This window comes from Tamandua tetradactyla, chromosome 5 (assembly GCF_023851605.1).
Source record: "Tamandua tetradactyla isolate mTamTet1 chromosome 5, mTamTet1.pri, whole genome shotgun sequence".
NCBI classification, from domain to species: Eukaryota; Metazoa; Chordata; class Mammalia; order Pilosa; family Myrmecophagidae; genus Tamandua; species Tamandua tetradactyla.
The window spans coordinates 1787818-1811208 of record NC_135331.1 but is presented as its reverse complement, the minus strand read 5'-3'; the positions used below and the strand labels follow the sequence as shown (position 1 = coordinate 1811208).

General features: G+C 55.3%; 1 protein-coding gene across 1 annotated transcript; it reads left to right on the top strand.

Moving 5' to 3' along the window:
* The first annotated feature begins 6955 nt into the window (after positions 1–6955).
* On the top strand, positions 6956–19012 carry PUS1 (pseudouridine synthase 1). Its single transcript, XM_077159525.1, has 6 exons — positions 6956–7003; positions 7359–7590; positions 9069–9206; positions 14307–14409; positions 17394–18073; positions 18658–19012. Exons 2-6 carry the CDS (start codon positions 7369–7371, stop codon positions 18703–18705), a joined length of 1191 nt encoding a protein of 396 aa, XP_077015640.1. The 5' UTR covers positions 6956–7003; positions 7359–7368; the 3' UTR covers positions 18706–19012.
* The last annotated feature ends 4379 nt before the right edge of the window (positions 19013–23391 follow it).

The window sequence follows — 23391 nt, the reverse complement described above, 5'->3', positions numbered from 1 at the left end:
GTTATTTAAACTGTTGTTTTTAACTTCAAAAGTGAACAGCTCATTAAATTAAAAAGGAAAAAAAAAGGCACCAGACTCTGTTAATAAAGGAAAGTTCATAGAAAGTTGCCTTTTGCAGGAAGTGGAAGGGACCTTGAAAGTTTGAGTGCCAGAAGGGGCCCTTTCTAAATTTAGCCTTCTGCAGTTGGGGAGAGGTTGCTTCCCTCCGGACGGGAAGCACCCAGCTCGCTGCCATGGGGGGCTGGGCCATGGCGCCTGTGTCCCGCACTGAGTGGCCTGGCAGGGAGTGGGGACCTGTCTGCCCACCGCGGCCAGAGGGACAGTGCCAGCCCAGAGAGGCTCTGGCCCTTCTTTTGTGTGACTTTCCATGTATGAAAATAAGGGCCAAAATAGGGGTCCGACAGTTAGGGCGTTTCAGAGTGCAGGGTTGTAAGTATGCTGTAAACAGTGTGGTCAGCTTGGCAGGTAGAGAGAAGGCACTTCCATGAGGCCGGACGCCGTCTGCTCTGCCCACTGCCTGTCCCCCGAGCCGAGCAGGGGACAGTGCTGAGGCCCGGGACACAGCCGCCCAGCAGGTGGCACGCTGGGCAACGCTGGTAATTTTTAATAGTCTTTTAGAGCAGTTCTGGGTTTACCAGAAAGAATTGCACAGAAAGCAGAGTGTGCCCCCAGCCCCAGCCCCATGGTGACGTGTTGTGCAGCTGCTGAGTCGGCACTGCCCCCGGCAGCCTGCCTCGGGACCTGTGCCTTGTGCGGGGCTGCGGCTTTGACAGGTGCCTGTCGGGGTCTCTCGCCGTCCTGCAGGGCGTTGCTCTGCCTGAACGTGCCTTGGGCCCACGGGTGAGGCCCCGCGTGGCTGGTCTCCTCACAGGACATGGGTGTGTGACCCCCTGCACAGCTGCACGCCCTGCCCCCCCCACACACATACTCCCACCTGTGCCCGCAGCGTGTCTCTAGTCTGTCCTTGCAGAAGTGTTATTTCTCCAGCTGCTGCTGGGGCAGGGCTGCTGGAGGCGGGTTCTCCATGGGCCAGGTGCCTGCTGTCCAGCCCGTCACCTTCCCTGGTGGCTCCGGGTCCTAGCCGTTAAACACACGGCCGCTGCCTACATCTGGGTGCAGGGCTTGTGTGAACCTGGGTTCTCACTTCTCCCGGATAAGTACCAAAGAGGGTAATTGCAGGGTTGCGTGGTGGTCGCGGGTCTGGTTTTATAAGCAAGGGGGCATCTTCCGCGTGGCTGCTCTAGTTGACATTTGGTGTTTTCAGGGTTTATGTTAAGCAGTTCATCCTGCAATAAACGTCTTTATCCTTCAGTGCTGTCATTCATGCGTTCACGCACCGCACAAATGCACACTGAGCACTTCCTGTGCACTGGGGTTGCTCCAGGTACCCGGTGGAGCAACACACATGAGTCCTGTGGGGCTGGCATCCTGCGTCCGGCCAGGGCAAATGGCCTGGTGACCGTCCCCATAGAAGCCACCCCGGGGACGCTGTGCCAGCCTGTGCACACACGGGGAAAGAACGTGGGGAAGAGGACACGGGCCTGCTCAACTTGGGGGCATTTGCCCCCAGCGGCCTGCAGCGTTGGCCCACCCTGCGCCCTCCGCAGCTGCTCTCGGCCCGGTCAGAAGGGCGGCTTGTCCTGCCGCCACCGCCCGCCCGGCTGCCCCGCTGCCCTGGGAAGCTGAGACCCTTCTCCCCTTTACGCCTCCCACGCCCCTCCCCTCCCAGACCCCCAGGGCGTGCCGAGTGACTCATGCCTGTCTCGGGTTCAGCTCTTGGTGGTTGGCGTGTGTTCTCGTGGAGAGAGGTTGTGAGCCGTGTGCCACTCGCTCCGCGGCCACCCTGCACGCCCGGACCTGGCGACTCCAGACGCTTCTGCCGCCCCTGCCCCCGGTCGCCACGCCCGGGACCCTCCCCTCAGGATGGGCTGGGGGCTGCCAGGACTGGCACAGCGGGCAGGCCGCCCATCCCGACATGGCTAGACGCGCTGTGGCTTCTCCCGCGTCCTCGTCAGTTGTGCTCTGTCCCACTCAGACACCCGCGGGGCGGGGACTGGGGACTTCCCTGCCAGCAGCCAACTAGGAGCCGAGACCCTCAGTCCGCGCAGGGCAGGCGGGCAGGAGGCAGCCGGCCCGAGGCCCAGGTCCCGCGGCAGCCGGGTGGAGAAGCGTGGCTTCCAGGTGGAGGGACTCCGCCTGCACATGGACCTTTGGGGCCGCAGGAGCTGGGGGGGACCTCCCTGCGGGGTGTGGGGACCCCAGGAGGCCCTGCCCACTGTGGGGACCAGGGGCCACACGGCCGTTTCTCGGGGAGCAGAAGCCCGGGCCCTGTGCCATGGGCCAAGGCTGTGCCCGGGGGACGCCGTGTTCCTGGGACCCCACGGGGTGTGCGCCTGCCGCTCCTGCCCGCAGCCCTCTTCTTCCTCCTCCTCTTCCCCCTCCTCCTCCTCTTCCTCCTCCTCCCCTTCCTCCTCCTCCTCCTCCTCCCCTTCCACCTCCTCCTCTTCCTCCTCCTCCTCCCCCTCCTCCTCCTCTTCCACCTCCTCCTCCTCCTCCTCCCCCTCCCCTTCCACCTCCTCCTCCTCCTCCTCCCCCTCCTTCTCCTCTTCCTCCTCCCCCTCCTTCTCCTCTTCCTCCTCCTCCTCCTTCTCCCCTTCCACCTCCTCCTCCTCCTTCTCCCCTTCCACCTCCTCCTCCTCCCCCTCCTTCTCCTCTTCCTCCTCCTTCTCCCCTTCCACCTCCTCCTCCTCCTTCTCCCCTTCCACCTCCTCCTCCTCCTCCTCCCCCTCCTTCTCCTCTTCCTCCTCCTTCTCCCCTTCCACCTCCTCCTCTTCCTCCTCCTCCTCTTCCTCCTCCTCCTCCCCCTCCTTCTCCTCCTCCTCCTCCCCTGTGTCTTTTCCTGGGGCGGGACCATCCCCTTCTGCCCGCCTGGCCTGTGCGGCCCTGGCCTGCGCCCCTGCAGCCCGCCCTGATGCATGCATCCACTATGGGGCCTGGCTGGGGGGAGGGCCAGGCCACGGGGCTGCAGGGTCAGCAGCCAACGGCGGATGGCCCTGCTGGCCTCAGCACACAGCCGCGACTAGCCCAGGTGGTGGAACCTTCTGGACAGCACGGGGTCCCAGTCAGCCCAGCGTGTCGTCCGTGCTCAGGTACGGCCCAGGTGGTGGTGACGGGGCGGCCGGCCTCCAGGCCCTGGTCCCAGTGGGCAAGGGGGAGGCGGGGGCAGGGAGGGGAGAGCATGACAGAAGGCGGCGGGGAGACTGTCCCTAGGGCACAAACTGAGGTCCCGGAACCAGAGCTGGAAGCCAGCTGGGGGGTCCCTGCAAGTGCGGCCTGAGCCCCGGAAGGCCGCCTGCCCCACGTGGCCTTTCCTCACTCCCACAACTGGCGTCCCCGGGGTCCGTGCACCCCCTTCCTGCTCCACACCCTCCAGGGCACCGAACCCCTCAGTCCAGAAAAGGCCCTTTCTATACTGAGCTAGAAAGACAGAGGTGGATGGTGGATGGGTGATAGAAAGAGAAAAGAAAAACAATTATATGGCTATTGTAAGCTTAAAATTATGTCAAAATAAAGTTATTTTGTTAAAAAACAAAGAAAGTAAAAGCCCTTTCCATGCCCGCCAGGCCCATCTGACCCCTGGTCTCCTGCCATGGCCCCCCCTGGGGACACGGTGGGCAGCTCCCCCCACACCCTCAACCCAAACACGCACGCACTTGACGCCTGGAGCCCGGCAGTGTGCCCCTCACATGGCACAGCGACCTCGAGGGGGAGCCCGTCGGGGCTAGCTGGGAGCCCAGTGTCCTCACGGGGTCCGCAGAAGAGGGCGCGAGGCCAGGGAAGGAGGGGAAGTGGGGAGCAGAGCCCAGCAGGCGGCGAAGGCTCTCCCCAGGGCCCGCGGTCTCTGAGGGCGGGCGCAGGCCCACCCAGTCTGCAGGCCCCTTACAAACCGTCCTCGGGATCCACGGCACGGGAGGCCGGGCCCGCACACCCCAGCCGGCAGGCACCTCCAGGCTCGGCAGAGGCAAAAGTAGTAGCTGCTGGGGTGTGCAAGGGTGGCTCAGTGGTACAATTCTCGCTTGCCATGCAGGAGACCCAGGTTCGATCCCCTGCCTGCACTTCCCCACAAAACAAACAAGCAAACGAAGATTCAATAAATGCTGTTGCAGTAATAGGATACTCACATGGAAAAATAAGGAAATGTGACCCGACCATACAGCATACTAAAAAAGTATCGGCTGTTTGCGAGGGGCAGGGGCACAGCTTGGATGTGCGGGCTGTGTCCCTACCCGACCCTGTCTGTGGGGACACCTGCGGGCGTGGGATGGGGCCCTGTCAGGAGGAGGGGCCTCAGCTGCAAATTGGGCACCAGGTGCCACCTCTCCCCTCCTGCCACCTGTCTTGGATCTCCAAGGAGCCTGCGGATTCTAAAGGAATGCCTTTCCAACACTAATGAAAGTATATTCATCAAGGGAAGAGGACTGACTGTATTTTATTTACAGTTTGCTAGCGTGATTTATACCTTTAAGCATTTGGGTGCTGGGACATGGAGTTCGACTTGTACCCTCTCCCTGGCCTCACCAGGGCGAGGCAGACCTGGCCCCAGCCTGGTGGACGCCTGTCCCCCACCCCAGTTCCACTCCTCCGCCTGCTTTGTTTCATGTGTGGCAGTTCTTTCACCAATTTATTAACTGTCTCTTCTCCTTCAAAGTAAGCCCCTGAAAGGCAGGGGGCTTTGTCCATTTTGCTTTCTGCTCTACTCCAAGCTTTGGGAAGGAGATGGAATGTCCCCAGTGCTCAAGGAATCTCTGCTGCATGGGTGAAGCGTGTCTAGGGAGCCCACAGCTGGCGCCGGCCTGGCTTCCACAGGCCCCTTGCCACTCTCCCCTGGCTTCCAGAGCCTCCTGCCCACTGCCCTGCCAGGTCCTCGCCTGTGGCCTGTGGTGCCACCGCGCATGTGGCAGCCTTCCAGTGTGGCCCGCAGGCCTGGGGCCGGCCTTTGTAAATGGAACTGGCTCCCAGATAGGACATAACAGACAACGGGGCAGACACGTGCAGACTGGCAAATGCCACTCGAGCAGAGGGGATGCTGTCCTCAACCAACGGATGCTGTCCCTGTCCTGCAGAAAGCCCTGGGCAGCGATCAGGACCCGCCTGCAAGTCTGAGGCTGGGAAGCGGACAGACACCAGCCCCTGCTCCTTCCAACACCACTGTCTCCATGGACACACAATGCCCCAACCCAGGTGGGCACGGGCAAGTGATAGGGGTTGGACTCTGCCCCCCAGGAATACATATCCAGGTCCCGAGCCCAGTCCTGTGAACGTGCCACAGTCTGGAAATGGGGTCTTCGAGGGTGTGCTGAGCTGAGATGAGGCTGCGCTGAGCCCAGGTGATGGGTGTCCTGATGAGGAGTCCTCTGGAGGTCCTGACGCTGCCCAGGGAGCGAGGCCGCGTAAAGACGCAGGATGCAGGGGGTGTGGCTACAGGCCCCAGAGTGGGGACCCCACCAGGCACCCCCAAAGCTGGGAGAGGCAGGAAGGCTGCACACCTCAGCCCCGTACCTCCAGCTTGAGTTCGGCTTCTGGCTGCCAGAACTGGGAGAGACGAGGCCTGTGGTGTTTTTTTTTTTTTTTTTTTTTTTTACATGGGCAGGCACCAGGAAGCAAACCCGGGTCCTTGGGCATGGCAGGCAAGCATTCTTACCTGCTGAGCCACTATGGCCCGCCCCCTGTGGTGTTTTAAGCCCCCCTGCTTTGTGGTTCTTGGATATGACGGTCCCAGGAAATGAAGACACAGCGTCCCCGATCCGCGTGGGACCCCAAGTCAGGTTCTCTGGACGCGCCCTGCCGAGGAGCGGGCCGTGTGTGCTGTGTGCGGCTGGCCCACTGGGTTCCTTTTGTCTCTGTAACCAGTGCGAGTTAGAGCCGGGCTGCAGCCCGGGGGGCATGGGCTGAAGGTGGCGGTCAGAGAAAAAGGAGGGCCCACCAGAGAGGAGCAGCTGCCACGGGGGCTGGCCCGGGGGCATGGCCAGCAGTGAAAGGTTTTCCCTGGTCTTGGGCAAAATGAGAAAAACAACAACAATCTAATGACATTTTCATGAGATAAAAAGCAGTCAGCTTAAAGGCCTGTCTTTTGGTTTTGCAAGTAGGGGCAGGGTTTGCTGTCTGGTTTGTTTTTCATACTATCCTTGCTTGAACGAATAAGAAGTTGACCAGAGGAGGTGAGCTGTGGCTTTCCGAGGAAAGCCTGGAGGAGCTGGGCAGCCCACCTGGGTTTGGGCGCAGCCTCTTCTGTTCCCCCACTGTGCTACCCTGTGTTAGTCACTAAGCCTCTCTGTGCTGCAGCTTCATCACTTACAAGATAGGGACGCTAAAGGTACCTTATTGAAGGCCCAATGAGGAGCAAGTTAGTTAAAATGTGTCCAGCGATGACAGCAGCACCTGCACATAGCAAGGACATTGGAAGTGTTCCAGCCTTATGGCCACTAGTTGGTGAAATAAAGCCCGAGGAGGCACAGCGCTCCACGCTGCCAAGCCAGGCCCTGGGGAGCGCAGAGACAGGCTGTGCGTTCCAAATACCCAGGCTGCGCGTTCCAAATACCCAGGCTGCGTGCTGTGTGGCTTACAGCAAGTGCCTTCACCTCTCTGTTCCTGTTTTCTCTTCGGGTATCCGGGGAAATGACGGAACTCGCTTCTTGGAGTGGGTGAAGTAGCAGCCATATGAATCCTCCCGGTTAGTTACTATTTGCTGGAAGGTTTCGCATAGACTGCGCTCACAGCCTAAATGTTCTGCGCGAGGTCTCGCTTTCTAACACCGGGGTGCCGGAGCCCGCTCTCTGCCCCAGCCGAGGCGCCCAGCTGGGCCCCAAGGGGCGCCCCTCTCTCTCCACCCCTGCCCCCGCCCCTCCTGCGCCTCCCGAGGAGGTTTGTCCCCGCCGGGCCGCCGTCCCACCGTCGCTCCGCTTCCGCCTTGGCCCACGTGGTCGCCGGCTCCGTCCGCGGTGCCGTGAGTGGGGTCGAGCGGGGGCCGGGGGGGGGGAGCAGGGCGCGGGGTCAGAGGTCAGCCGAGGGAGGGCGCGGGCTCGGCCTGGTGCTGCGGGTCCCCGGGAGGTGGGGGTCGAGCGCCCCGCGCCGCGCCTCTGCCTCTTGGCGTCCGGCGTGCCCCGGCCGTGCATGGGCGTCCTGCGGCTGGCGGCCCGGGCCCTGTGGGGAGCCTGCGGACCCCGGAGCCTGCGCCTGGGACCGCGCGGCCTCTGGTAATGACCCGCCGCGGCGCGGCTGCAGGGGGCAGGGCCGGCGCGGCGAGCCCGAGGCCCAGGGGCCCGTCCGGCGCCGCCTCACGCGTGCCCCCGCCCTTTCAGCTCGGCCCCCATGGCGGAGAGCCTGCAGGGCCCCTCACCTGGGAGGGCCGACGAGGGGCCGGCCGGGAAGGCCCGGGCAGCCTGGCAGGGTCGGGCCAGGATCTGGGAGCAGAGCGAGCCTCAGGGGAAGAAGCTCAAGTGCAGTGAGGAGAAGGAGCAGAGCCCCAAGCTGCCCAAGAGGAAGATTGTGCTGCTGCTGGCCTACTCCGGGAAGGGCTACCACGGGATGCAGGTGAGCGAGGCCACGGCCTGCACCTGGTGCCCGGCCTGGCCCCCGGAAGCCGGTCTCTGGGTCGGCTCTGACTTCCCTGGTGGCAGCCGTGTGGCCTCGGGCAGAGACCTGAGAGCGCCGGGCTTTCACAGGCCACCGGGAAACAGCAGCTCGGAACCGCAGAAGCTAGAGGATTTGTTCTCCAAGCGCTCTGACGGCACCACTGCCACGGTTGGGGGACAGGGAGGGGCACCCCATCCCCAGAGCCCGCGGCTGCACCAGGGATTAATAAACGATCTGAGGGTGATCCCGCGACCCTGTCACTGTCCTGTTCCACCCAAAGATTCAAAGGTTTTAGCACCCATTGGCGAGACCTGACTGTAACTGTTTTGTCCGCCTACTAGGTGACTTTGTAATTGTGTCATTCCTCCTCCACTGATAAGTGTGAAGACGTCCCCTGCACCCCCCACCCACCCTTTGTTCCCTGACATCACTTATCTTTGAAGGTGGTTTTTATTCAGAGTGTGATAATTCAATCCCGTCATGATTTTTCAGAGCCTCACGCCCTGTATCTGCCTGGTGGCAGACCCTTGGCGTGTCCCTGGCCTTTGTGTGCTCTCTTGTGTTCTAGCAAAGCAAGGGGTCATCTCTGCCTTAGCCCTGGATCTGGCCACTCTCCAAGGCCCTTCCCTCCTGGTCTAGAGTGGCGTCGAGGAGTCCAGGTCCGCGTGCCAGCTGTGTTCTCGGGCGGTGGATGTTACCTTCCGTGTGAGGTTGCGTCCAGGTGGCACCCCCATTCCTCACTGCTGCTGCCCCAAGGCCTCTCAGTCCCACACCCTCCTCCTACTGTGGGGCCTCAACACCCAACTAGCTTGTTTAATTTTGGCATTCTAAACTACTTACGACTTTGGTCCGCTGTCAGCACCGTTGTTTGTATCGAACAGGGGCAGATTGAGAGCTGGGGTTTCATCCCAGTCAGCCTGAGGCCAAGGCCTGCACCCCTCACCCTGCGCTGTGGTGCCTGCGGTTTTCTTTTGTACAGTTAGAGATGGTTCTAGAACCTGACGATGACAGGTGACTTACCTTGGGGTGCATTCATCCTAAGAGGCTGTGCAGGCTGGCCCCTGGGACAGAAGGATCCACAGAAAGCCTGGGATGCTGCCCCCAGCCCAGCCTGTGTGGGGTGCGGGTTCCTCCTTGGTGGAACTGAGGGTGGTCTGATGCGGTGAGGAGCTGCCCTGGCAGCCTTGCAGCTATGGATGCAGCAGGGTCCCGAGCTGGCTGTGTTGTTCTGATCTCGTGGTCCAGACCATCTGCTGCGTCCTGGCGTGCAAGTGGGGCACCTCCGGGTGCTGTGGCCTTACCTCGGGCGACTCTAGCAGGCCCATGCCCCAGCTGGAAGGATCACAGACTACTGGGGTGACAGGGTGGTGCCGTGCAGCCCGGGGCCCTCCTTTGTGGGCGGTGACCGAGGGGAAAGAGCTCTTCTCTCTTTTCAGAGGAACGTGGGGTCCTCGCAATTCAAGACAATTGAAGATGATTTAGTGTCTGCCCTTGTTCGGTCTGGCTGTATTCCCGAAAACCACGGCGAAGACATGAAAAAGATGTCCTTCCAGCGGTGTGCACGGACAGACAAGGTAGGCAGGCGGCCTCAGCCCTCCTGTGGGTGCTGGCTGCTGCTCCCCCAGCAGGCGCCCTGCCCCATTGCCCACTGTCAGGACAGGTGGGTCCGTAGGCAGTGAAACAGGGGAGAACTTACGGCTTCGGGTAACTGAGAGGTCCTGTGCATGGCCAGCTCAGGCATGGTCCCCGTGCTGAGCCTCTGCGGACTCTGTGCTGCTTGGCCTTTTCCTTTCCCCTCTGGTGGCTCTGCCTTGGGCCAACTCTACCGTCCCTCGGTCGTCCTCAGGCTTTGCCAACAGAAACCCGACTGTGTGGTCTTGTGAGTTTGCACAGTATTCCAGTAGCCACATTAAAAAGGGGGACGGAAACCCGTCAAATCAGTTCTGTTAGCTTTGGCACCCCAAGGTAGTATTAGCTCAACACGTAGTCAGTATTGAAAATTTTTACAGTGAGCTGTAGTTTGCATTTCTTTTATTTCTTGGTGCCCAGTCTTTGAACTTCAGGGAACATGCCACACGGCCTGCCCCTGGGCAAGCGTGCCCCGTGTCCTGTGTGTGTGGGCTGTGTGGCAGGAGAGCATCCACCCCCAGTTGGTGCTGGGCCCTTGGCTTTGCCCCTTCCCCCTCGTCCTGTGGTGGTACCCGCTGGCTGACCACGTGCCGTGTCCTGGGCCAGGGTCCATTGGGCTGGGGCGCTGGGAGCTGGTGTCAACAGCGGCGGGTCGGGGTGTGGGGGTTCCAGAAGCATCCGCAGGTCCCAGGCCCAAAGCCCTGGGTCCTCAGCCCAGCTGCCCTCTGGGTGGCTCAGCCCCCGCATCCCAGGGTGCTGGATAAAGAGACAGTTCTGCTGCTGCTAGCTTACAGCTTCATCTGCTTTTACTTCACCCATTTACACTTCTGGCCCCTGGTTTTCTATGCCGTAAGAAAAGCTGAAGTTTGCCTGAGGTAGGGAAGAGAGCATTTCGAAATGTGGTTCTTGGATTGATTTTCTTTCTATTGCCACTGTTATTTTTTCTTTCTTTATTATAAAAAATAACATATATACAAAAAAAGCAATAAATTTCCAAGTACATTTTAACAAGTAGTTATAGAACAGATTTTGAAGTTTGGTATGAGTTACAGTCCCACAATTTTTCATTTTTTCTTCTAGCTGCTCCGAGACACTGGAGACCAAAAGGAGTACCAATATAATGACTCAGCAGTCATGCTCATTTGTTAAATCCTATCTTCTCTGTTATACTCCTTCTCTTTAAATAACATACACACATAAAAGCAATAAATTTCAACGTACTTTGCAACAATTACTTGCAGAACAGATTTCAGAGTTTGGTATGTGTTACTATTCCACAATTTTAGGTTTTTACTTCTAGCTGCTCTAAGGTACTTGAGACTAAAAGAAATAGCATAATGATTCAGCAATCATACTCATCTGTTAAATCCTACCTTCTCTGTATAACTCCACTGTCACCTTTGATCTTTCTCCCACTCTTTAGGGGTGTTTGGGCTATGCCCATTCTGACTTTTTCGTGTTGGAAGGGGCTGTCAATAATATGGGATGGGGGGATGGAACTGTCTGATGTTCTGGAGAGGCTGGGCCCTCTGCATTTCAGGACTTAATCTGGACAAGGGACCCATCTGGAGATTGTAGTTTCTGGAAAGTTACCCTAGTGCATGGAACCCTTGTGGAATCTTATACATTGCCCTAGGTGTTCTTTAGGATTGGCAGGAATGGTCTTGGTTGGGGGTTGGTAAGTTATGATAGTAGCAATGTTTAGCTGAAGCTTGTGTAACCGTGACCTCCAGTATGGCCTCTTGACTCTATTTGAACTTTCTCAGCCACTGATACCTTATTTGTTATACTTCTTTCCCCCCTTTTGGTTAAGATGGAATTGTTGATCTCATGGTGCCAGGTCTGGATTCATCCCTGGGAGTCCTCTCCCACGGTGCCAGGGAGACTTTCACCCCTGGATGTCATGTCCCACGTAGGGGGTAGGGCAGTGATTTCACTTGCAGAGTTGGGCTTGGAGAGACTGAGGCCACGTCTGCGCGACAACAGAGGTCCTCCAGAAGTAACTCTTAGGCATGCCTATAGGTAGGCTAAGCTTCTCCGCTACCTGCATAAGCTTCACCAGAGCAAGCCTCGAGATCAAGGGTTTGACCTGTTGACTTGGGTGTCCCTAATGTTGGACACAGTATCAGGGATTTCCCTGGTGATAAAGTTTAATAGCCCTGCATTTTTGCTACCATCCCTCAAGGAACTTTGCCAATTCTTTTTGATTATCTGCTTAATACACTCTGGGATATACCCAGGCATTACGTTAAGCTATATTAAAGGCCCTCATTCTTACTCTGGACTCCCTGTGTTTGGATTGTTTAAATGAGCTATCCAGACAGGTTGAGTTAGATTAAGTGCTACAGAAAATTTAGGTTCTGGACAAAATAAAACTTTTTTCCTTTGGTCTCAAAGAGCAGGTCAAGTTCTAAAATACAATGTCTTCTTTTACCCTGTATTGTGAATTACCTTAATCCCAATCTGATTGCTTCATTCTTATCTCTGGATACCAGGTTATACCTTTATCGAAAGCCTCTCAAAATCCTGGAAATAACAATTACTGCTCTGGACTAAATGTGATGGCTATAAGAGCTTACAATCTAGGTCCCAGCTTTCTTATATCCCAGTTTTCTTATGCTACTGTTATTTGAGATGTTCCATTCTACTCTGTTTTCTTTTTTACAATTTGGGAAATTTAAAGAATCAGAAAATACCTGAGACTGATGTCAGCATACCCGTGCAGCCAGCCCTTCAGGTGAACAGGCATCATGTTTTGTACTCCTCCCCCCCAGATTTTGTTGTAATCGTAAAAGATATCCTACATGCCTTGAAGTCCCATTTGCTGCGAGTGCAGTTGCCCTCTAGCCTGTCCCAGGGCTGGTGCCAGGAGCTGCGTCCTTGCGGCAGCCTCCAGGACTGCCCTGCGCGTTTTTTGTTTACTTACATTTAGATGTTTTTAATTAGAGAAGTTGTAGGTCTGCAGGAACAGAACTCAGAAGCTGGGGGCCCACAGGAGCCTCTGCTCCTGGGCCTGAGAACCGCCGGGCCTCGTGGCGGCTCCAGCTGCACGTGTGACGTTGGGCCTCGCTTTGCATCTACAGTCCCGTGTGCTTGTTGTTTTTAGATTTTTATTCTAGTAAGTACATCCAGCCTAAGGTTTCCCTTTTAACCACATTCACATGCATGCTTCGGTGCTGTCAGTTGTGTCCCAGTGTGTGGCTGTCACCCGCGACCAGGACCAAAACTGTGTGCCTTGACGGTTTTGACCATTGAGATAAAAGGTGTCTTAAGGACACATCTTCCCCAGTTCCTGCTTCAGGTAGAAATTGTTTTGACATTTTCCACGTTGGTTTCTGTCCACCTCAGTCTCTTTAACTCTGACAGCAGCACACCAGTTTGATTTTCCTGCACCTTGTCGATGGGTGTGCACCCGGGGGCTCCCGACTTTTTATCGTAACCACACTGCTGGCATGAAAGCCTTGTTCTGTCTCCGTGTGCAATCTGGAGGTTTGTCTGGACCAGCGCTTTGCTGGCATGAAGCTCTGTGCTGTCTCCCATGTGCAATTTGGAGGTTTGTCTAGACCAGCGCTTTCCAGGACAGATATACCTCCAGCCAGAGGTATAATTTTTAACTTTCCAGTAACCACGGTGAAGAAAAATAAACAGACGAAATTAATTTCAAGAGTATATTTTATTTAACTTGATATATCCAAGAGATTCTTATTTCAGTATGTGATCAATGTGAAGGACTTGGTAATGAGGTAGTTTTTACTTTCTCTTTGTACTGAGTCTTTGAACTTGGCGTGAATTTTCCACCACGGCCTCCCTCAGTTTCAGTCCCTCTGCCCTGTGTGCCATTGCCTTGTGGGTAGATGCAGGTCTGGGGAGTCAGTGGAATTAGCTTGTGGAATGGTTCACCAACTTATCGTTTGTATATATATATTTTAAACAAATCCCTCCAGTTTCTTATTTTGAAAAATTGCAGATCTTCAGAAAGTATCACATAATGCAGTGAACACACATAGACGCTCTGCGGGAGTCCCCAGGGCTAACTTTTTGCCATGTTTTCTTTCTCTTTATTTATTTACCTTTCTTTGGGGAACTACAGGAGAATAAGTTGCAGAGCTCATCCCCTTTCACCCCAAAACGTTTCAGAAGCGCCCCGAGAGGAAATTCAGCGCCATTGTGGCCTGTGCCAGTGTGCTGGCTACACCGTGAGGCTGTTCTCTGCAGTAACGCAGTGTCCGAGCCAGCATTACAGTGGCATTTAGTTCTCGTGCCTCTTGAGTTTCTTTAATCGGAAACAGTCTTGCCTCCTCCTCGCCTTCCATGACGTTGACATGTGGGGCGCCTGGGCAGCAGTTTTGTGTGAGACCCTCCGTCAGGGTTTGCCGGGTTCTCTTGCACGACTGGCTTCAGCAGAATGCTACGGGCCACACACCAGTCCCTTTTCTTTGAATATATTTCCTAAGCCTTTGTAAAGATCGTGAATGTGATATGCAGAAAGGTGCATGCCACATAACGGTGAGGCGGGACTGGTGATTCTCCAGCGAGCACCCAGGTCATCTCCACTCAACCCAGAAGCCCCCTCGCCTACTGCATGTCCTCTTCCTCCCCAGAAATTACTACCATCTTGACTGGTATTGAGCTTTGCTTTAAAGAAGGAAAGGTAGACGGTATGGACAGTGAAATGTGCTACTTATAAGTGTACAGCTGGGTACATGGTTACCTCAGGTGGACCTGTGCTGCCAGCTCCCCCATCCCAAAAGCTCCTTCCTGGCCCACCCATTTTGCTACCCCTCTCTCTCCCAAAAGGGAACCACCACTGGGACCAGGTGGCAGTCTCTGCCTCGCTCTGCAGGCGTCCTCTGTGAGTAGCACCTGTTTCCCGTGTGCGTGTGCCCTGTTATCTGTGGTCCCTGGCCGCTTTCAGTGCTGCTGCAGTCCCTCCTGCGTGAGAGATGGTGGCGTTGCAGGGGTTCCTTCTGTCGGCAGTGCAGCGTTCTCACGGAGAGCGAGGACCCCCTTGCACATCCCTCTGCCCCATGCTGCTTTCTTCACAGGGCGTGTCTGCGGCTGGCCAGGTAGTGTCCCTGAAGGTGTGGCTAATTGACGACATTCTAGAAAAGATCAACAGCCACCTCCCGTCTCACATTCGGATCTTAGGTAAGCCTCTAAGTGCCTGTGGCCTGGAACCTGGCTGCACTCAGTCTTGCAGAGAGAGGAAAGTTGCACAATGCCTCTACCTGCTTTTAAGATGTGTCTTTCCGAGGAGATTAAGAGAACACCTCAGCTGGTTGGCAGTAGGTGGGTGTGGCTCTGAACCACCCTCTCATAAATAGTCCAGCTGCCTTTGAAACCCAAACAGTTGCAGTTAATAGAATTTAAAAGCTGCTGCCCAGTTATAGTGCCTTTTGCTACTTTGCTGCTCTGTTTTAAGCAGTCATTGGATATGAAAACCAAATTTTGATCACATTAAAACAGGCAGTTAATCATTTTTACAAAAGGGCTGATAAATGACTTTTTTAAAAGATAGGTCTTTTTTTTTTTTAATCTGGTCCATCTCTGCCTTTTAACTGACATGTGTAGGCCATTTATATTTAATGAGAATACTGACAGGGGTGGATATTTGTTTTCTCTTTGTTCTGTCTTTGTTCCCTTTTCGCACCTTGTAGATGAACGGATTTTTTTTTTCTTAAAAGTTTTAATATTTAGTGCTAGGGTAGTTCAATTTTCTAAATACTCTTTATATTTAGTTTTGTTTTTCTTTTACTTTTTTAAATTAATTTTTAAAAAAAATTACAGGAAAGAAACACAAACATTCTTAATATGTGATCATTCCATTCTACATATATAATCAGTAATTCACAATATCATCACATAGTTGCATATTGGATTTTTTTTTTATGAAACCATTTTATCACCTGATTGCTTACCAGCTGTATTTGTTGCGTTTTTTTAGTGCTTGCTTTGGGATTTTAAGCAAAGTTCAACTGCAAAGGCCCTACTGGTAAACATTGTAGGCTTTGTGAGCCACATATGGTCTCTGTACCACATTCTTTTTTGGTGTTTTTTTTTGTGCCTCTATTTTTTTAGATTTTTATTTTTATTTTAAATAAAGCCCTTAAATATGTAAAAGCTCATCTTAGCTCACAGGCCGCACACCTAGTGACCGTGGTTTTTTACTCTAGTTTGCCAATCCCTGGTGAAAGTGTACACTTCTGGTGGGATGCCCCACCTGATGTGCAAGCGCTGTAGCACTGCACACCATTTCCCCCCGGCCTGCGCCGTTGTCCTCTAGTTCACTGGTGCACGTGCTATATCCTCATAGTACCTTGTTCCTATAGTTGCTTGAAGCATCCTGTTTTTTTAAAATTTTTTTTGCATGAGCAGGCACTGGGAATTGAACCCGGGTCTCCAGCATGGCAGGTGAGAACTCTGCCACTGAGCCACAGCCGGTTCTTTTTTAAAACACTTTTTTATTGATAATTGACATGCAGTAGCTGCCTGTTGAAGCAGACAGAAAGTTCTGGGCTTTGTATCTGCCTGTGAGTCTGTCATCATGGTGCAGCTAGTGGCCTGGGCTGGGCACCCCCACCACCTTCCTAGGCAGCCCCTGAGCTGCTCCCATCACTACAGACTTTACTTGCTGTTTTTAGAGTTTTATGTAAATGGAATTTAAACATGTCCTCTTTTTTGTCTGCCTTATTTCACTCAGTGTCATTTTAAGACCTGTCCGTGTCGTAGTGTCTGTGCCGACAGTTTGTCCCCTTCTCTTGGTTGGGCATCCCCCAAGGGCTGGGACCACTGTTTATCCAGTTCTCTGTGGATGGACCTTGGGTGGTATCTACTTTCGGGCCATTATGGCTAAAGCTGCTTTGAATGGTCACGTACAGTCATAAATGGGGGTCTCAATGCAAAGTCACTGATCCTTACTGAGTATTTCGCCCGTCATTAAATTTACTTTTAATTCAGGATATTTTTATTATACAATGGTCGTCTCCACCTTTTGAGGCTAATCCCCTCAAAGTAAATCTTCTACATGTCATTGGTTCCTCTTATCATTCATTTCCCCAGGAAAAATGTTCATTCATTCCGTAAATTAATCTCCAGTTATGCCAAAACAATGCCATATCCCAAATGAATGGCAGAGTCTCTGTTGTCATTCTTACTATACTGTGATGCAGTGAGGCAGTTTCCCTAATTCAGAGCCCCGTAACAGCCTCGTCTGCTAGCACTTCGCAGCCTTTTCATGGCTGGTATGTCCCCGATGGCTGGGATTACGGCCACAGAGCCTGCAGATGACGCTGAGTATTTGTGAGTGATCCGAGGCCTAAAACAAACCCAAACCACCCAGAAATGAAACAGGACAGTAGAGACAAAAGTACAGAGCGTGTGCAGGAGGCCCTTGCAGCTGTGGACTAGTGGGCAGGTGGGTGGGCAGGTGGGGTGGGAGTTTGGCCACACTGTGTTCTTCATCCTGGCGTTGCATCTCTTGGTCAGAGGGTCAGGGAATTGGGCTGGAGCCTGGTGACCGGAAAACAGGGCTGGTTTCAGTCCCCCGCCTTCCGAAGCCAAGTTGTTAGCGCACAGCCCCTCTCGCCTGCACGCCCTGCAGGGAACTCGCCCAGCCTGTGGTGTCTCCAGGGCGGGAAGCTCTCAGCCGGTGGGGTCGCAGCTGTTCATAGTTGCTTTTTCTTTGGGGCGTTTTCTAGGCAGGCAGACATGCACGCAGGTCCAGCTTTGTTCTCTGCAGATGGAATGCGTTTCCATATAGCGCTCCACGTGGCCTGTCTATTTCTAACTTGTTCCTGCCGCAGCGTGGTGCCCTGTGCCCCCAGCGCCCCGATGTGCTGTCCGGAGCAGCAGGCCTTCCCCCGCTGCTGCCCTTGGGGTGGTTTCTGGCACTATTGCAGTTACAACCAGCCCTGCCCTCGTGGCTGCCCGGCCTGACCCTGGGTGCCGGACAGTCTCCTCCCGCCCTGAGCCGTCTCAGCAAGTCCGTGAGCCTGGTTGCCTGGGAAGTGCTGAGTTGTGAGATTCAGGGCCTCCTGGATTCGGAGTTGGATGCACAGAAGTCAGATGGGCGGGGCTTGGCTTGCTTCGGGAGAGCTTCCCCGAGGCTTCTGCCCACCTGCCCCTCCCCCCAGGGCTGAAGAGGGTCACGGGCGGCTTCAACTCCAAGAACAAGTGCGACGCCAGGACGTACTCCTACATGCTGCCCACGTTCGCCTTCGCGCACAAGGACCGGGACGTGCAGGACGAGACCTACCGCCTGAGCGAGGAGACGCTGCAGCGCGTGAACCAGCTCCTGGCCTGCTACAGGGGCAGCCACAACTTCCACAACTTCACCTCGCAGAAGGGGCCGCAGGAGCCGAGCGCGCGGCGCTACGTGCTGGACGCGCACTGCGAGCGGCCCTTCGTGCGGGGCGGCCTGGAGTTCGCCCTGATCAAGGTCACGGGTCAGAGCTTCATGACGCACCAGATCCGGAAGATGGTGGGCCTAGTGGTGGCCATCGCCAAGGGCTACGCGCCCGAGAATGCGCTGCAGCGCAGCTGGGGCCTCGAGAAGCTGGACGTGCCCAAGGCGCCGGGGCTGGGGCTGGTCCTGGAGCGTGTGCACTTTGAGAAGTACAACCAGCGCTTCGGGGGCGACGGGCTGCATGAGCCGCTGGACTGGTCTGAGGAGGAGGGCAAGATCGCAGCGTTCAAGGAGCGGCACATCTACCCCACCATCGTCAGCACTGAGCGGGACGAGCGCTCCATGGCGCAATGGCTCAGCACCCTGCCCGTCCACGACTTCAGCGCCACGGCTGGCGCCGACAACACGGTAGGGCCCCCGGGGACGTGGAGGTGGGTGGGGTAGCCAGTGGGGACGGGTGGAGACGGGGCGGGCAGGAGCGCGGGCACCCCTTCCCTGTGGAGGTGGCTGGCTCCCAGAGCCCACGGCAGGCCAGGTGGCACTCACACTCAGGCCTGACCCCGCCCAGGTCTCCCCCAGCCTGGCGCCCACCCAGTTGGGGCTCTGCCTGCTCACCTCCCTTGGATAGTGCTGGGGGTATGCACGGTAAGCCACGGGTTTGCCCTCCGAACCCGGGGCTGCCTGTAGGGTGAGGAGGAACTCAGGTCATGCCCCACCTGCCTCCTGGCCTGGCCTCCCCCGCGGAGTCTCGTTCTCCTGCAGTCGAGGGAGGCAGGTGAGGCCGGGCCCCCATGTTGAGGTCCCGCTCCGAGCCTCTTGTGGCAGCTCCAGGCAGCACATGAACTGACGCCCCAGGAGCGGCCGCCTGGTCAGACTGCAGGCTAGGAAAGCCAGACATCCACAGCGGGGACCGCTCCCTAGGAAGGGGACTGCCAGGCCTGGGGAAGGCCCCGTCCCCAACCTCTGTTTTCCTGTTTGCTTCTGTCCTGCAGGTCCCCAGCCCCCCAGAAGGCCGTGAGGAGGGGGAGGAGACACCGTGAGAGGCCAGGAGGCTCCTGCCCCAGGGTGCCCTGGGGCCAGCCCCAGAGTTGGTAGAAGCTGGGGTGCTACGGCAGCTGGTCCGCCCCCTGTGATGCGAGAGCCCAGGGCGCTGGGGACCGGCAGCCCCACGTGGGCCGGCTTTGCAACCTCAGGGTCTCGAGACTTGGTGTTATTTTGGGTTTTACCCCAGGAGCAATCTGCCTTAGATCTGTTCAGCTCATGCATTGGGCCCATACACCTCAGCACGGAAAAACAACCCTATTTTTTTAAAGAAGTAATTTTCTTATTAAAGAAGTATAAATTTTGTTTGCTTGATCCTCCTTTAACCTTTTCCTTGGCCTTTAGGCTTTGTTGATCTCTCCAATTCAGGAAGTGGAGGCGTAGGCCCTGGAGAAGGACGCAGCGCTCTCCCTCCCCTGCGGGCCTGCATGCACCGCAAGCTGTCGGGGCCCAGGCAGAGCTGCGCGCAGCCCACGGGGCCCTTAGTGGCCGAGGGTGGAAGCTAGAACTATGGGCAGCGTGCAGGGCGGCTCCCCAAGGTAATGTACAAAGCTCACAAGTGGCACAGACGCAGGAAGTTCTTTTTTTTTTTAAACTTTTTTTATTAATTAAAAAAAAATTAACAAAGAAAACATTTAGATATTCCATTCTACAACTACAATCAGTAATTCTTAATATCATCACATAGTTGCATATTCAGCATTTCTTAGTATATTTGCATCGATTTTAGAAAAAGAAATAAAAGGACAACAGAAAAAGAAATAAAATGATAAGAGAAAAAAAAACTATACGTACCATACCCCTTACCCCTCGCTTTCATTTACCACTATTTCAAACTGAATTTATTTTAACATTTGTTCCCCCTATTATTTATTTTTATTCCATATGTTCTACTCTTCTGTTGATAAAGTAGCTAAAAGGAGCATAAGACACAAAGTTTTCACATTCACAGAGTCTCATTGTGAAAGCTATATCATTGTTCAATCATCATCAAGAAACATGACTACTGGAACACAGCACTACATTTTCAGGCAGTTCCCTCCAGCCTCTCCATTACATCTTGAACAACAAGGTGATATCTACTTAATGCGTAAGAATAACCTCCAGGATAACCTCTCGACTCTGTTTGGAATCTCTCAGCCATTGACACTTTGTCTCATTTTACTCTTCCCCCTTTTGGTCGAGAAGGTTTTCTCGATCCCTGGATGTTAATTCTCAGCTCATTCTAGGGTTTTTCTCAGTCCTTTGATGCTGAGTCTCAGCTCATTCCAGGATCTTTGTCCCACGTTGCCAGGAAGGTCCACACCCCTGGGAGTCATGTCCCACGCAGAGAGGGGGAAGGTGGTGAGACTGCTCGTCATGTTGGCTGGAGAGAGAGGCCACATCTGAGCAACAAAAGAGGCTCTCTTGGGGGTGACTCTTAGGCCTAAATTTTAAGTCAACTTGACCTATCCTCTGTGGGGTTAAGTTTCATGTGAACAAACCCCAAGACTGGGGGCTCAGCCTATAGCTTTGGTTGTCCACACTGCTTGTGAGAATATCAAGAATTCAACTTGGGGAAGTTGAGTTTCTCCCCACTGTCACCATTCCCTGAAGGGGGCTTGCAAATACTTTTCCACTCACTGATCAAATCACTCTGGGATTCATCAGGGCATCACTCTGGACAAACCAACAAAATCTCATGTCCTACCTGAGATTCCAAGTACTTATGACATTCAATCAAACTATCTACATGAGTTATATTAGGAAATGCTCTAGTCAAAATCTAAATTTTGTAACACATAAACATTTTTTGCTTTAGTCTCACACATAAGGTGACATTTTAAAGTATTATCATCTATTTTCAGCACCCTGCAATAATGACATTCCTTTGTTCTTCCTCATGCCAAAACATTTTTAAAATTTGTACATTATACATTTCACTATTATTATACACTCTAGGCATTCCTAGATTATACCATCTCGATCTTTAACATTTATCTTTCTTTCTGATTTCATTTATGTCCCCAAAGGAAGTTCTTTTTAAACCTAACAGCAGAGGGTGGCAGTTCAGGGCTGGAAGGGTGACCCTGTACCGAGCTAGGTTGTGGCCTCTCCCTCCACGCTGCCTTTTCATCCTGGGTTTTGGCACCCCATGGTTACAGGGTGGCAGCCTCACCTCCTGCATTGTACCCACATTCTGGGCGGGAAGAAGGAAGCATCTGAATAGGCCCCTTTAGCAAGCGTTCCTGGAAGCGCCACCCAGCAGCTGCCAGAGCTGTCACATGGCCACCTCCAACTGCAAGGCCCGCTGGGAAATGTCTTCTAAAGCCTCAGTGCCCAGTGTCTCCCCGTCCTGTTAGCAAGGAAGAGGGGGACTGGGTAGTGGGTCGGTGGTGGGCAGGAGCTGTGGGGGTTCAGTGTGTGTGTGCAGTGTGTGTGCCTGTGCAGTGTGTGTGCCTGTGCAGTGTGTGCGTGCAAGCCTATGCAGTGTGTGTGTGCCTGTGCAGTGTGTGTGTGCCTGTTCAGTGTGTGTGCAGTGTGTGCATGTGCAGTGTGTGTGTGCGTGCGTGTGCGCATGTGTCAGCACTGTGGTTCGGCTGTGTGGACAACAGAGTGGGAGGGAATAAGGAGAACCAGGGAGATCAGAGACTGCTGGGGTAGGGGGCACTGTGGGGCTGGGGGCAGCCGGGCTGGGGGGAGGCAGGAGGGAGGCCAGCCCCTCGGGCCTCCAGGAGAGGCTGAACTGGGTCTCCGTGCTGGGAGCTCAGCTCACGAGGAGAGCTGTCAAGGCTTAAGCGTGTTGATTTTACCTCTGGCAGACGTTGCTTTTCAAATCACTTCCGGGCAGAAAGCACCCTGGGCGGCTGCTGGGGTGGTAGCTTCTCCCTGTGAAAGGCCTCACGGAGGGCAGGATTGTCTCCCGGTCGTGGTGTGAGGGTGCCAGGCACCCCAACTACATGATCACCCTCATGCACCCGACGTCATTACTTAAAAATAAGTAACGTGTACTTGGAGAAAAATAAAGTTCAAAAAAAAAGCAGCTGCCTTCCCCCCTCGCAGTGTGTCCAGAGGCCTCCACTCCTGCCCCACTCTTGGTGCTTCTTACGGAGTTCTGTGTGTCCGGAAGCATAGCTGCTGCCCTCTCAGACGCAGCCCTCGGCATTCCAGCCCCAGGTGCGGGAGGGCGAACCGGCCTCGACGCCGAGCCTGGGGGGCCGCCCACTGTGTGCAGCCGGGACAGGGGCCTCGGCTTCCCGGGCCTCGGACTGTGTGGTGCAGTGACTGCCCCATATCCGGCCCTGTTCCTGCGTGTGAGTGCTCGTGGGGTGTGGGCCCGGTGGCTCTAACGGCCCCCCCGGTTTTGAAGGCTGTGGTCCTCTATGGAGGTGGTTTGGGGAGTTTTCCTGCTAGTGGTTAATAAAGGTGCCCACATCCCTGCTCAGGCCGGGTCCTCTGGGGTGCCCAGAGTGGGGCAGGCAGCGGTCGAGGTGGGGTCTTAGTGTAAGTGTCCGCCCTGACGGTGGCCGCTGGCACAGGGAAGGCGTGTGTGGGACGTGGGGTCCCGGCCCGGGAAGCGTGGCACCTGGCGCACGCCACCTGCGCAGCCCTCCTGCTGCCCGCTCGCCTGCCTGCTCCCAGCCACCCCTGCCCGCCTGGGTCCTGGGTTGGCCAGCTTGCAAGGTGTGCGCCCAGACAATGAAGGTTTAGGGAAAAATGAACGAGTTTGCAGCTGCGTGCGCTGGAACCAAAGGAAGCAGGTCTCAACGGAAAACCGGTTCTGGAAACCACCCCCCTGGGTCTGCAATCACTCTAGGGGGAATTGGGGGCTCATAATATGGGCGGAGGCTGAAGGGCTGGTTCTGGCCAGGCCTCCTGGAAGGACTCCCAAAAGGATCCAGAACTGGCCGTGCACAGCCACGGCGCTTCCGGTGGCACCCCCATTCCTGGAGCTGGGTGGCAGCTGTCCTGAGCGTGGTGCTGCCTCGGCTGCAGGAAGGGGTGCGGCACTCAGGCCGGCAGGGACGCAGGGCGCCCGCAGGTACCAGCTCACTGCAGGCAGGTGGGGGCTCCTGCTTCTCAGAGGAGGCAGAGGAGCCTGTCCTGGCCGAGGCATGTCAGCCGGGGAAGAAGGTTTTAACACTGATGGTGCAGCCGCCGGCTAGCTAATTCCAGATGGACCCTAGACCTTTGCATGGGAGCAGACACTATGAACCGCTTCATGCAATCCCAGGAGAATATGGTCACACCCCCAGGGTAGGCAAAGACTTCTGAGGACACAGACATTGCTAAGTTACCTTCCTTCAGGATGAAAAGAAATCTCATCCAAAGAATTGAATCAACCTGTTCCCTCAGCATGTAGACCTCTGTGCGAGAGTGAAACCAGACGCTACCATATTGCTGTCATCCCTCGTCAGGACCAGCTGGGATGAGAGATGCCCATCTGTGCCAGAGTGTCCTGCCCGAGGGGACAGTGCTGCAGCCGCGGCTTTGCCCTGCACCCAGGGTCACGGCCTCTCACCCACTGACCCTACTTCCTGTCTCCTGGCTGCTTCGCCCTTACCTCCAGCTTCCATCCCGCGGGCCAGCCCCGCAAGGTGCAGCCATTAATCCCCACTGGCCCCCCCCCCCAACACACACACCCACTGCCCAGCGTGTTCTTCCCACCATGACACCTCGGCTCCCTCCTGGGGCCAGGGACCCAC

Bases quoted from the DNA above. Each gene is read 5' to 3' on its own strand.
- PUS1 (XM_077159525.1), top strand. From the start codon at position 7,369: ATGGCGGAGAGCCTGCAGGGCCCCTCACCTGGGAGGGCCGACGAGGGG. The intron at 9,207-14,306 runs GTAGGCAGGCGG...CTTTCTTCACAG, and splicing joins GGTGTGCACGGACAGACAAG to GGCGTGTCTGCGGCTGGCCA. The intron at 18,074-18,657 runs GTAGGGCCCCCG...TCTGTCCTGCAG, and splicing joins CGGCTGGCGCCGACAACACG to GTCCCCAGCCCCCCAGAAGG.